Below are 14,867 nucleotides of genomic sequence, written 5' to 3'. Positions count from 1 at the left end.
GAGATTAAATGAGTGCTTGGAACTCCATTAGAACATAGTGTAGTGGGGAAGAGCGCAACACTGTCCCCCTTTTGCCCCTGTACACTCACAAGTACTCACACAAAGGGTGTTCCCTGGTACACCTGTTCCTCCAAGGTCTGGGGTAGACAGCTGTCCCCCCTTGAACAGAGGTAGCAGTGTTCCCAAAAAAGGCCCAGCTCAGCAAAGAGAGAGAAAATCGTTCCATACGCTCTCAGCAGGACCCTGTCACACAGCCCAAAGACAAGGCGCTGGAAACACCCCACACTGTCACAGCCAGCCAGAGTGAGCATGCTGATGAGCTCCGTGCACACACACTTGCAACCCACCCAAAACAAGCACACACTAATTAAGCCAGTCTCCCCGTGGCCATCTTCCAGTAGATATGGATTCCTCAGTTTAAACCCTACCGTAGTAAGCATTGACAGAGGGAGTCAGCGTTGCTGTTCTCTTCTCCATACCGTGCGTTTGGAGAACATATGGAGTTAAGGCAGGGCCATAAATCTTCAAACGGAGGTCATCCTCTCCCCTCATTTGACCGAAAAACACACCGACCCTAAACCGTCATACCCTGGCCCACACACACACACACACACACCTCACCGCGGCGACCAGGTACATGGACTAGCTTATCGAGTTCCCGTGATGACCGTCACAGGTGGCTCTGAACTCTGACCTTTCATCAGATGGGAGCGCTATGGTGTTGTGACTGCAAATGAGTGTTAACCTTTCGGACTCACCCAGACCCGAGGTGTAGATGGCCTTGACGGACTTCTTCATCTTGTACAGCACGCTGCGGTCCACATCCAGCGCCTGGAGGGAAGGAGAGGGAGGAAGTCCATTAGTGTCTGACCAAGGACACAATGAAAGCCACACATTCTGCAGCATTCGTGTTGCCTTGCCTTGCCTTACTGACATGTCTGAATCGTTCCCACGGCTAATATTGAATGAGATCGTGTTGTTTGAGGCACGTCGTCAGCTCTGGGAAACGTTTGTTACCTAACGTTCTCTCGAGGAGAGAGTTTTTTTTCCTTCTCATCTTTGGCATTGATAGCGTTTATCTTGCCACAAGTCCTTGTGGACACAGGTGTGTCAGTGTGTGCCTACTATCTGTGTGTGTGTGTGTGTTTGTAGGTAGCAGGTGTGTTTTAAAGTGTATATGTGTGTGACTTTGGGTAGCAAGTGTGTGATTTGCATCTGTGTGTGTGTGTGTGTGTGTGCGCAAGGAGGAGGGGAACAGCCTCCTGACTGCAGGTGATTCATTATTCAGTACGATGCTATAAATAGGCTGAATCCCAGTGTGGAGTAAGAGGGGCGAGAGAGGAGTTCAGGAGGCATCCAAACAGACCAGATAGGTGGAGCCACTCCATTATGGAGGTAGGTCAGGCTGATGAGGTCTCACACTACTAAGAAGCCTTTAATGTAAGATGCACACACACACACACTAATGCACTTACAGTACACACATACTCTCTCTGACTCCAGCTGAGACAGTGCACCACTGTACCAACCAACGATTGAATGGTCTCCGGGGGATTTGGGAAATTCGTTTTGTGCTTCACCAAGAAGGTCCAGCCGGCGCCACTCTGTCCTTGTTCCCAATATCACTGAATTCAACAGATCCTATCCCCCTCCCTTTGACTCAGTCTGAATCTACTTTGGTGAAAAGGCACAGTGGCTCCATTCAGTTGCCACAGATAAACATACACGGTATTCCCCTTGCCACCATGCTAGCCATGAGAGAGAATAGTTAGGCCTAAATCAGCATTATATATTTTTGAATCCCTGAGAAGTGCTGTTTCTTGTTGGTATTGAATTTCACGGAGTGGGTGAGAGCTGACAATGTGCTTAGTCACATTTATCAGTGGTTGCCTCGTGCTGACACAGGGAAGGCCACCTACACACAAATTGAAGGAGACAAGGTAGGGCGTAGGGATATCTGAAGACTTGTTACATACAGAGAATATATCATAAAGGAAGAGGAATTGAGATTTAGATGACAGTTGAGTACACACGCTTATTGAGCACGACCATAGACTAGTGGTCAACTTGTTGAATCCCACATTTTAGAAAGTGGAAAATAAGATAAAAACATGTCAGTGAGTGAAATTCTGAAAACAGGGCTGCCGCTGACCTTAACTTGACCTCTGAGATTGGACAATAGGAAGCATTGCCCCTTGGCTACAATGCCACTGGGCTAATTACGTGAACATGATTGACTTTAAATCCACATCCCACTTCTAGACATTTCCTACAAACCCGTTCTATCAGGAGAGAAGAAAGCCATCTCTCATAAGAGCTCGTCAAATAGTCATTTTGATCCTGGCGATTAACCCCCATCTCCCTCAAAAAAGAGAAGAAAACAAACATGAAAGCTAAAAACACTGTCTCGTTAGCGGAACAGAATTACTCATCACAAGCGCTGACGCTAACGAGATCGCCACCTGGGTTCTCCGACTTAAATCTTAGCTCCCTGCCCACCACCAGCTGAGTCACACAACACAAGCCCTCTAAGATTCTCCTAAGACAGTCTACAAGCATTCGTCACAACATCCACCGCATGTGCTCCAGCTGACTGATTTAGCCAGTAGCCAGCAATTCTTTGCAGCAATTGTAGCCAACTGATTGATGTCAGACAAACCTCCAAAAATATCATCGATATAGATGGAGTTATCCTAACCACCCTTCCTAAATGCTGCCTTGTTGTAATTTGGTGCCAAGAGTTTCCCATTAACCATTCTACTGTACAAATATGAGTCATGAGCCAGTCTAGCGTAAAATATATGACTCAGATAAACACAAAACCCTATAAGCTCCACAGGGACCATCTGGATTCATAGACCGAAACAAAGTCCGGACCCCACACATACTGAAACTCTGGTTTTCAACCACACTTGAGGTATTGTTCAAAGCAAGCTATGAAACAAATGATAAATCAATTATTTTCTGGATCCAAAGTTCAACAACTAACTGTAACATGAGATGCAGGGTTGCAAAATGTTTTTGCTCCATCCAATATCACTCTGCACTCTCCTTCCAACCATGGAAATCTGCTTCCTTAAGTAGATATTTTACCTAACCTTAAGAGGCTACTTCATGATAACGCCCTAAAAGCATTTCTGCTTACCTCATCCCTCCCAAAGAATACAGCAACATTGAGACTTGGATCTTCATTGATTTCCAGTTCCTCTTTCCTTGAGAATGATACCGCCAAGCAGTGACCGAGTAAGTTAAATGCCCCGTCCAGAGGAAGTTACCTCCACTATTTCAACCTAAATCCTGTTCTAGTGAGGAAATACTTGTTTAGTTCCACCCTCCTAACACCGACGTATGGCGCATATAAATATAGATTAATCTCCACCTTCAGTCTATGGCACAGGACACAATCTGCGATTTGTGAACAAACCAAACAGCCAGGGTCAAGGGTGGCTTTGCCAATCGCTAAGGAGCACAGCACAGTGAACGGTAGCTACGACAAGGTTACGGACCATCCACTCTCCATCCTCCCACTTCTGCAACGAAATTGAATGATCAAAGATTAATTAGTTTAGCAATTATACTGGATTTTTACCTGGCAAAGCTAGAGGCTGACTAACCTACCAATAAAGCCAACTAGCTAGTCAAGTAGCTAGCTACCGGTAACAATTAGATACTGTGGACAATTGGTTCCAAAGTTGTTTCAAGCACAAAAGTACATGTAATTAGCTAGCTAGCTACCATTCAGCTGTTTTTCTGATAACCTAATTATCTGAAGACTAAAGGTTAGGTAGTAAGTAGCTAGCTCATAATGCAGTTAGCTAGCTAGCTAACAGCTGGAAGGACTTAGCTGTAATGTTTACAAGTATCCTCAATGGCTATTAAACAACCAATATAACAGTTGGCCCTAAAGCTTTTTGTAGGGAGCCAAGGAAAGCAACTATTGTCTGTGTCAGTGATGGGCACTAGCTAGAATGTAAAACAAACACCTTTATGGCAATATAGCTAGCTACTAATACAATAGCCCAACTTCTTAAACATTGTTTTGATGAGCTTGTTAGACCATGGTTGCCACTTGGTCAAATCATACTCTGTACCAAATGCATTGCCTATCAATAAACATCTTACAATGTATACATATGATGCAGTCTCTATTGCACTCCACACTGCCCTTTCCCACCTGGATAAAAGGAACACCTATGTGAAAATTTGATTCATTGAATACAGCTCAGCGTTCAACACCATAGTGCCCTCAAAGCTCATCAATAAGCTAAGGACTCTGGGACTAAACACCTCCCTCTGCAACTGGATCCTGGACTTCCTGACGAGCCGCCCCCAGGTGGTAAGGGTAGGTAACAACACGTCCGCCACACTGATCCTCAACACAGGGGCCCCTCAGGGGTGCGTGCGCAGTCCCCTCCTGTACTCCCTGTTCACTCATGACTGCATGGCCAGGCACGACTCTAACACCATCATTAAATTTGCCGATGACACAAGTGGTAGGTCTGATCACAGACAACAACGAGAAAGCCTATAGGGAGGAGGTCAGAGTCCTGGCCGTGTGGTGCCAGGACAACAACCTATCCCTCAACGTAACCAAAACTAAGGAAATGATTGTGGACTACAGGAAAAAGAGGACCGGGCACACCCACATTCTCATCGAAGGGGCTGCAGAGGAGCAGGTTGAGAGTAGAGGTAAACGATTATGATTTTTCAACGCCAATACCGATTATTGGAGGACCAAAAAAAGCCGATACCGATTAAAAATCGGCTGATATTTTAAAAATGCATTTGTAATAATGACAATTACAACAATACTGAATGAACACTTATTTTAAAATAATACATCAATAAAAATCCATTTAGCCTCAAATAAATAATGAAACATGTTCAATTTGGTTTAAATAAATAATGAAACATGTTCAATTTGGTTTAAATAATACAAAAACAAAGTGTTGGAGAAGGAAAACTGCAATATGTGCCACCGCTAACTAGCTAGCCATTTCACATTGGTTACACCAACCATTAGGCTGATAGGCTTGAAGTCATAAACAGCGCAATGCTTGACACACAACGAAGAGCTGCTGGCAAAACGCACGAAAGTGCTGTTTGAATGAATGCTTACGAGCCTGCTGCTGCCTACCATCGCTCAGTCAGACTGCTCTATCAAATCAAAGACTTAATTAAAGTATAATAACACACAGAAATACGAGCCTTTGGTCATTATAGTTTCCGGATTCGAACATATTAATTTCGAAAACAAAACATTTATTATTTCAGCGAAATACGGAACCGTTCGGTATTTTATCTAATGGGTGGCATCCCTAAGTCTAAATATTCTTGTTACATTGCATAACCAATGTTATGTCATAATTACGTAAACTTTCTGGCAAATTAGTTCGCAATGAGCTAGGCTGCCCAAACCGTTGCCCATACACTGACTCTGTGTGTAATCAACGCAAGAAAAGTGACAATTTCACCTGGTTAATATTGCCTGCTAACCTGGATTTATTTATATATATATGTTTAAAAATATATACTTCTGTGTATTGATTTTAAGAAAGGCATTGGTGTTTACGATTAGGTACACATTGGAGCAACGATACGCACCACATTGATTATATGCAACGCAGGACACGCTAGATAAACTAGTAATATCATCAACCATGTGTAGTTATAACTAGTGATTATGATTGATTGATTGTTTTTTATAAAGATAAGTTTAATGCTAGCTAGCAACTTACCTTGGCTTCTACTGCATTCGCGCAACAGGCAGTCTCCTCGTGGAGTGCAATGTAATCAGGTAGCTAGAGCGTTGGACTAGTATACGGTTGCAAGATTGGATCCCCCGAGCTGACAAGGTGAAAATCTGTCGTTCTGCCCCTGAACAAGGCAGTTAACCCACCGTTCCTAGACCGTCATTGAAAATAAGAATGTGTTCTTAACTGACCTGCCTAGTTAAATAAAAAAAGGTCAAAAAAATTAATAAATAAATAAATAAATAAATAAATATACAAATCGGCGCCCAAAAATACAGATTTCCAATTGTTAAGAAAACTTGAAATCACAGTAATTAAAAAAAAAAAAAAAAAAATTTAAAAAAATCGGCCATTCCGATTAAGATCCGTCGACCTCTAGTTGAGAGCTTCAAGTTCCTTGGTGTCCACATCACCAACAAACTAGAATGGTCCAAGCACACCAAGACAGTCGTGAAGCGGGCACGACAAAAACCTATTCCCCCTCAGGAGGCTGAAAAGATTTGGCATGGGTCCTCAAAAGGTAGTACAGCTGCACCATTGAGAGCATGGTTGCATCACTGCCTAGTATGGCAACTGCTCGGCCTCCGACCTCAAGGCACTACAGAGAGTAGTGCGAACGGCCCAGTACATCACTGGGGCCAAGCCTCCTGCCATCCAGGACCTCTATACCAGGCGGTGTCAGAGGAAGGCCCTAAAAATGGTCATAGACTCCAGCCAAGTCTAGGTCCAAGAGGCTTCTAAACAGCTTCTACCCCCAAGCCATAAGACTCCTTAACATCTAGTCAAATGGCTACCCACACTACTCGCATTGCACACCCCCCCCCCCCCCCGCCACTCTGTTGTCATCTATGCATTGTCACTTTAATTAACTCTACCTACAGGTACATACAACCTCAACTAACCGGTGCCCCCGCACATTGACTCTGTACCAGCACCCCCCTGTATACATTGTTATTTTCTATACTGCTGCTCTTTAATTACTTGTTACTTTTATCTCTTATTCTTATCCAGATTTTTCGAAACTGCAGGAGCTTGTAAGTAAGCATTTCACAGTAAGGTCTACCTACACCTGTTGTATTCGGCGCATGTGACTAAATGTTTTTTATATCATGTAATTCTACTGTATGTTCCTTGTTATTAACTGCATCCTGATATTACACTGTTGATGTGTATGGAGTACCAAGGTTACTAGTTAGCTTGTATTCCCCGAACAATAACACCAGTGTTCCTGTAACAGAATGTGGGTACTGAAATTATAGCCAGAGGAGGAGGAAGTGGTGGCTTGTCAGAGCACAGACATGTTTCTAATTTCAGTGGTGCTCATGAGGACCCATCAGGGGAGCAAATTTCACTGGGGACGGGGTGGACATGACGACCCCCCCCCCCCCCACATTCTAACATTTTATTTTTGACCCCCCCCCCCCCCCCCCTCCCACTTTTATCATTGCACTGTGATACAAAAAAGCTGCATCGGTGTACTTTAGGACCATGCGGACGCCTCAGAGTAGTCGACTAGGCTGTCTGTCGGTTTCAGCCACTGTGTGGACACTACAGAGAGTGCAGACAGGCCGTGTGAAGGCAAAGCTTCTGACTAGCACGGTGCTGCTGTCTCTGTGTTGCACTTTTTCTCAGAGTTGTTAAAGCAAGCAAAGCAGAAACTGGCTACTCTTTATTTGACTGATGTAGCTGGCAAGGTAACTGATATTTGACTTTACAGAAAAAAATGATTTATTCCCAGTGCTGAGCTAGTAATGTAACTGACATGTTATGGTAGCTAGTGTTTCATCCCCTCTCAACTTCAGTTCTGTCTGAAGAGAATGAACTAGCTCCGTAGCTAATTTGGCATGGGTCCTCAGATCCTCAAAAGGTTTAACAGCTGCACCATCGAGAGCATCCTGACAGGTTGCCTGGTATGGCAACTGCTCGTCCTCCGACCGCGAGGCACTAGAGGGTAGTGCGTATGGCCCAGAACATTACTCGGGCCAAGCTTCCTGCCATCCAGAACCTCTATACAAGGTGGTGTCAAAATTGTCAAAGACTCCAGCCACCTTAGTCAGACTGTTCTCTCTGCTACCACACGGCAATCGGTACCGGAGCACCAAGTCTAGGTCCAAGAGGCTTCTAAACAGCTTCTACCCCAAAGCCATAAGACTCCTGAACAGCTAATCAAATGGCTACCCAGACTATTTGCATTGCACCCCCCCCCCTTTAACACCACTGCTACTCTGTTATTATCTATGCATAGGCACTTTAATAACTCTACCTACATGAACATATTACCTCAATTACCTTGACACCGGTGCCCCCGCACATTGACTCTGTACCGGCACCCCTGTATATAGCCCTGCTATTGCTATTTACTGCTGCTCTTTAATTATTCTTCTCTCTTAATTTTTGTGTGTATTTTCTTGAAACTGCACTGTCGGATAAGGCCTTGTAAGCAAGCATTTCACTGTTGTAGTCGGCGCATTTGACCAATAAAATTGGATTCGATTCCCTACTTGTCACACCTACACGGTATAAAACAACTCTACAGACTTCACTGTCATGGTGCAGTCAGTACACGACATTGATGATGAATGCATACGGATGTGTTTGAATGCCCCGTCATGTTCATATCATCTCAGACTAATTAGTGCAGTGTAAAACCATCTTATAGACCATCCTATATGCCAATGAAACGGAATATCAGGCACTCAGAAATGTTGTTCCTCTGCTGGAAGTGTAAAACACACAAAAAAAAGGGGACATACAGTATTTGCATGATATGTTGTGATCATGAAGGCTGGCTGATTTCTGGCAAAGAACGTGTTATTTTATCTCAGCATGTCTACAGATTCTCCCTTCTCCCTGTTTATGTTTGCTTGGAAATGTTGATATTGGCGACTTTTCAGAAGAAACTGTCATTTAGAATTTATAGTGGCTAAGAAACACATTGCTATTCATTGGAAGGTTGGTTATCCTCTCACAATGTCACAAAGGATGGCAGAAATGTCAAGTTATGGATGACTAGATTTGATTTATTACAAGATTAAGGGTGTACCGTGTAACTTTCACAAGGTCTTGGTGCCTTATATGGAATTTACTGTATTACAAAAAGCGTCTGTATTGAAAAGCAGATTTTTTTTGTTTGTTGTTGTCGAGCAGTCGCAAATAGTTGTTTTTTTTCCCCCTCCATGGCGCACGAGACACCGGTGTGATTTGCGCTGTCTCAGAGGACTAATCCATTGAGGAGGCCACGAGGTTGCCTCAGTCCAAGAATAAGGGGATTGTGGCTCAGATGCACAAGGCACGTCTCTCTCCAGTATTGGCTCTCTCCCGCCATTTCGTGGGTAGTCATTGTGTGCATTGTTTGTGATGTCTATCAAGTCCCCATTACATACGTCACTAATCGTAGCCTACATTTACCATTTATTCCCATCATTTCTAATCTGCAAAGTTTGTTTCGTTACAGTCATTTCTGTTAATGCATACAATATATCATTATTATTACAGACATTTGTTCTCATTGTCAGAGTGGACATGTGTTTTGCAGGACAACCTATGCTACATTTGTGAGAAACAAGTTTGATAACTCAAATGAAATAAACAATTTATTCATCGTCTTGTGTTTGAAACGCTCCTATCAATGTTGAGTAAAGACGCACACCTGATTACACATATAGAAGAAGGACGAGTGTCTCCTGACCCCTCCTGCCTCAACCTCCAGTATTTATGCTGCAGTAGTTTATGTGTCGGGGGGCTAGGGTCAGTCTGTTATATCTGGAGTATTTCTCCTGTCTTATCTGGTGTCCTGTGTGAATTTAAGTATGCTCTCTCTAATTCTCTTTTTTTCTCTCTCGGAGGAACTGAGCCCTAGGACCATGCCTCAGGACTACCTGGCCGTGCTGCTGCTCCAGTTTCAACTGTTCTGCCTGCGGCTATGGATCTCTGACCTGTTCACCGGAAGTGCTACCTGTCCCAGACCTGCGGTTTTCAACTCTCTAGAGACAGCAGGAGCGGTAGAGATACTCTTAATGATCGGCTATGAAAAGCCAACTGAGATTTACTCCTGAGGTGCTGACTTGCTGCACCCTCGACAACTACTGTGATTATTAGACCACGCTGGTCATTTATGAATATTTGAACATCTTGGCCATGTTCTGTTATAATCTCCACCTGGCACAGCCAGAAGAGGACTGGCCACCTCACATAGCCTGGTTCCTCTCTAGGTTTCTTCCTAGGTTTTGGCCTTTCTAGGGAGTTTTTCCTAGCCACCGTGCTTCTACACCTGCATTGCTAGCTGTTTGGGGTTTTAGGCTGGGTTTCTGTACAGCACTTTGAGATATCAGCTGATGTAAGAAGGGCTATATAAATAAATTGGACCTGATTTACATAGCCAGCACGCAAATGTAGGCCTCTAAAATGTGCCCATTTGGGGATGTCTGATGGTATTTCTGATCGTCTTAACTCAAGCTCCACAGCTAATTTGTGGTGGTATCAAAGTCATTTTCCCTTCACCTCAAACAGCAAGTTCACAAAGTCTGTTTTTAGAATCAATTGAGAATGACAATAGTTCCTCAAAGTATTTGAACAATATTTCCAGCTCACTCACTTTCAATAACCACTCCGTAGGAAAGGGAAAATGTGATCCTCTGATCCAGTGGAAACGTCATAAAATATGATGACTTCTAATCCCTTGCACAAATAGTCTACAGCGGTGTCTGTACCGACTCAGTTGATAGTTGATCAAATGTTTCAAGAGTGTTGAAAGACAGGTCATGCGTAGCCAATATATATATATTTTTTATTTTTTATTTTTTAAATCAGGATATTTTCTATCTGCAGGCTGCAATGTTTTTATGTAGGTTATTATTACATAGTTGGCAATGGCAATAAAAGTTACTTTTAGATTTGTATACATTTTAATTTAGATAGAATGTAGAAACCACAGACAATGATTTTGAGATACAAAAGACTATTATAAATGAAATGACTGTTCCACAAAAATGTGCATATGAAAATCATAATTGGCAAGCAGATTGGTAGAAATGTTAAGATAAATTAGCATTCCGAATGGAAAAGGTTGCCGACCGCTGGCGTGTCCTATTACCGGCAACTTCAGGAGCATGACGGCATGATCTGCGAAGTAACCAGTAACAGCGTGAGGAGGGTCGGGAAAAGGTTATCTTGATCTCTATCTCACGCGAGTCATTTGTGTGTCATCATTACTTAATCAAACAGCGTGCTTAAAGCATCAAACAAGTTCAATACATACAGTTGATTTTATTTAAAAAAACTGTGTCTATGGAAAAATACACGTCTTAACATTTTAAGTGAACTCTACTTCACCTACTCTAGTTCACCTAGGTGGCTTAGGGATTTTAGCAGGGTTGGACAATTATGGAGGGTGACCCGATTAGCCTTTTTTGGGGGAGAGAGAATCCTCTCTTTTCTGGGCATGTGTGAGTTACGTTATTTACAGTGACATAGGCCTACCTTCACAATAAGCTACTCAAATAAAATGTGCACACTGTTTTTCTGGACAAACTTCGGTGAGGCTAAATTGTTGGTGTCTGTTGACCCCTAAACACAAAACACAAAGTTGGAGTTCATGAATAGTCTCATTGTTTGTCTTTCATGGATCAATGGATAGCCTAAATTCTTTGAGCTTGACAATGACATTCATGCTTTCTCCATGGAGAGGAAAGTGTCTGGCCATGGTTTCACTTCTGTGGCAATGCAGAGCAGATGAGGGCTGGGATGGGTAGCCCTAGAGAAAATGGCATATGGGGGGGAAAGGGGATACCTAGTCAATTTCACAACCGAATGCAATCAACCCGAAATGTGTCTTTCACATTTAACCCAACCCCTCTGAACCAGAGAGGTGCAGGGGCTGCCTTAATCAACGTACACGTCATCAGCGACCAGGGAGCAGTTGTTGCTAGGGGTTAACAGCCTTGCTCAAGGGCATAACTGCAGATTTTTCTACCTTGCCGGCTCGTGGATTCGAACCAGCAACAATTGGTGCTTTTTCGATAGGATAGAATGTTACTCTGCTAAACACAGAAAGTGCAAAACTGAGGGATGAACTGAACAAATATATAAATGTAACAATTTAAGATTTTACCGAGTTACAGTTCATAGAAGCAAATCAGTCAATTTAAATAAATTCATTAGGCCCTAATCTAGGGATTTCACATGACTGGGAAAACAGATATGCATCTGTTGGTCAAGGATCCCGTAATTATTATTTTTTTAAGTAGGTACGTGGATCAGAAAACCTGTCAGTTTCTGGTGTGACCACCATTTGCCTCATGCAGTGTGACATCTAATTTCACATGGAGTTGATCAGGTTGTTGACTGAGTAACCGTCTACAGGCTACAATCTAGCACCTTAGAGGCTGCTGCCCTACAGACATGGAATCACAGGTCACTTTGATAATGGAGCACGAGTCACATTAATAAATGTTTACATACTGCTTTACTCATTTCATATGTATGTACTGTATTTTAGTCAACGCCACTCGACATTGCTCGTCCTAATATTTATATATTTCTTAATTCCATTATTTACTTTTAGATGTGTGTATTGTTGTGTATTGTTAGATACCAATGCACTGTTGGAGCTAGGAACACGCATTTCGCTACACCCACAATAATTTCTGCTAAATATATAGTCCCAGTCAAAAGTTTGGACACACACTCAAGGGTTCTTCCTTTATATTTACTATTTTCTACATTGTAGAATAGTGAAGACATCAAAACTATGAAATAAAACATATGGAATCATGTAGCACTCCATCATTCTCCAACTTGGTCAAATAGCCCTTACAGCCTGGAGATGTGTTGGGTCATTGTCCTCTAAAAAACAAATGAAAGTCCCACTAAGCACAAAACAGATGGGATGGCATATTGCTTCCGAATGCTGTGGTAGCCATGCTGGTTAAGTGTGCCTTGAATTTTAAATAAATAAACAGACAGTCTCCCCAGCAAAGTCCCCCACACCATCACTCCTCCATGCTTCATGGTGGGACCTACACATGCAGAGATTATCCATTCACCTATTCTGTGTCTCACAAAGACACAGCAGTTGGAACAAGAAATCTCATATTTGGACTCATCAGACCAAAGGACAGATTTCCACCGGTCTAATGTCCATTGCTCATGTTTTGGTCCAAGTAAGTCTCTTATTATTATTGCTTTCCTTTAGGAGTGGCTCCTTTGCAGCATTTCAACCATGAAGACCTGATTCACACAGTCTCCTCTGAACAGCTGATGCTGAGATGGGTCTATTACTTGAACTCTGTGAAGTATTTATTTGGCCTGCAATATCTGAGGTGCAGATAACTCTAATGAACTTATCTTCTGCAATAGAGGTAACTCTGGGTATTCCTTTCCTCTGGCCGTCCTCATGAGAGCCAGTTTCATCATAGCGCTTGATGGTCTTTGCGACTGCACTTGAAGGAAGTTCTTCACATTTTCTGCACTGACTGACCTTCATGTTTTAAAGTAACGACGGACTGTCATTTCTCTTTGCTTATTTGAGCTGTTCTTGCCATAATATGGACTCGGTCTTTTACCAAATAGGGCTACCTTCTATATACCACCCCTACCTTGTCACAACACAACTGACTGTCTCAAAAGATTAAGTAAAGAAATTCCAAAAATGTACTTTTAACAAAGCACACCTGTCAATTGAAATGCATTCCAGGTGACTACCTCATGAAACTGGTTGAGAGAATGCCAAGAGTGTGCAAAGCTGTCATCAAGGCAAAGGGTGGCTAATTTGAAGAATCACATTTTTGTTTACTACACGATTCCATATGTGTTATTTGATTGTTGATGTCTACAACGTAGAAAAAAAAAAAAAAAACTTTAAACCTTGAATGAGTAGCTGTATCCAAACCTTTGACAGGTACTTTATTCGTATGTAACCAATACATTTTGATTTGATGAACAGAGCAAAGTGAAAGCCTGCTCCAGAGCACTCAGGACAACAACCTTAAGAAAACTGCCAAGGCAAAGCAGGCCCTTCTCCCCCGATTGCTCAGTTTGCCCTGGTGGCCAGCTCTAGGAAGACAAATTCCTGTGTCGGAGCTCTACGGACAATTCCTTCGACCTCATGGCTTGGTTTGTTTCTCTGACATGCACTGTCAACTGTGGGACCTTATGTAGACAGATGTGTGCCTTTCAAAATCATGTCCAATCAATTGAATATATCACAGGTGGACTCCAATCAATTTGTAGAAACATGTCAAGGATAATCAATGGAAACAGGATGCACCTGAGCTCAATTTAGAGTCTCATAGCAAAGGGTCTGAATACTTATGTAAATAAGGTAAAAAAATAAAAATTTGCAAACATTTCTAAAAAAACATTTTCATTTTGTCATTATGGGGTATTGTGTGAAGACTCATGAGAAACATTTTTTTTATCATTATGGGGTATTGTGTGAAGACTCATGAGAAACATTTTTTTATCTAATCCATTTTCGAATAAGGCGTAACAAAATGAAACTTAACAAAATGTGGAAAAAGTCAAGGGGTCTGAATATATGCATTGTAGATGCTCCTAAAAACCAATGAGGACATGGGAGAGGTGGATATTGCAGTGCAACAAGCGTCAAAAATAGAACCAAGTTCTATTTTAGCGCCTAGCTACGCAGACCTGCGCAAGAATTTTAGATGAAACCATTGAATAACATGCATGTGTAAATTTATTTTGCAATGCGAGCAGTGTGGTCAGCATGTAACACACAAAGCCCATCAACCAGCATCATGCCTCAGCAGACACTTTCAATCTGGAGAGAGTGCTCTGTCAGGAAAACTGGGCGAGTGCACGGGGACAGACGGGAGTCATAAACCAAGCCCAGCTGAACACGACAACACAGCCCTCAATCATTCTCCCACACTCACTCTCCTCCCTCGCTCAGAAGCATTCATCTCACTGAGGCATTCGCCAAACGAGCACTGAAAGAAAATACAAATAATCACAGTTCACCAGGATCTCGGCCGTTCTTTTGTATGTCTTGCTGTTTGAAGCAGCCGTTTTTAAAATTAGAGGCTTTTAACCTAAAGAGTAGGGAACAAGAGGGGATTTCCACAACTGGCCACTGTACCATCTTCTCCAAGA

At 42.6% G+C, this 14,867-nt stretch overlaps 1 protein-coding gene across 10 annotated transcripts in view; it reads right to left on the bottom strand.

The window, feature by feature from the left end:
- Window positions 1-14,867, bottom strand: part of asap2a (ArfGAP with SH3 domain, ankyrin repeat and PH domain 2a) — a 95,780-nt gene that overhangs the window by 63,677 nt on the left and 17,236 nt on the right. For all 10 annotated transcript variants that reach the window (XM_036963074.1, XM_036963076.1, XM_036963081.1 and 7 more), the window contains exon 2: window positions 759-831. In XM_036963074.1, the coding sequence (XP_036818969.1) occupies window positions 759-831 (73 nt within the window). The remainder of the gene's footprint in view (window positions 1-758; window positions 832-14,867) is intronic.

This window comes from Oncorhynchus mykiss, chromosome 25 (genome assembly GCF_013265735.2).
Source record: "Oncorhynchus mykiss isolate Arlee chromosome 25, USDA_OmykA_1.1, whole genome shotgun sequence".
NCBI classification, from domain to species: domain Eukaryota; kingdom Metazoa; phylum Chordata; class Actinopteri; order Salmoniformes; family Salmonidae; genus Oncorhynchus; species Oncorhynchus mykiss.
The sequence above is the reverse complement of the archived record's forward strand: the minus strand, read 5'-3'. Positions and strand labels throughout refer to the sequence as shown.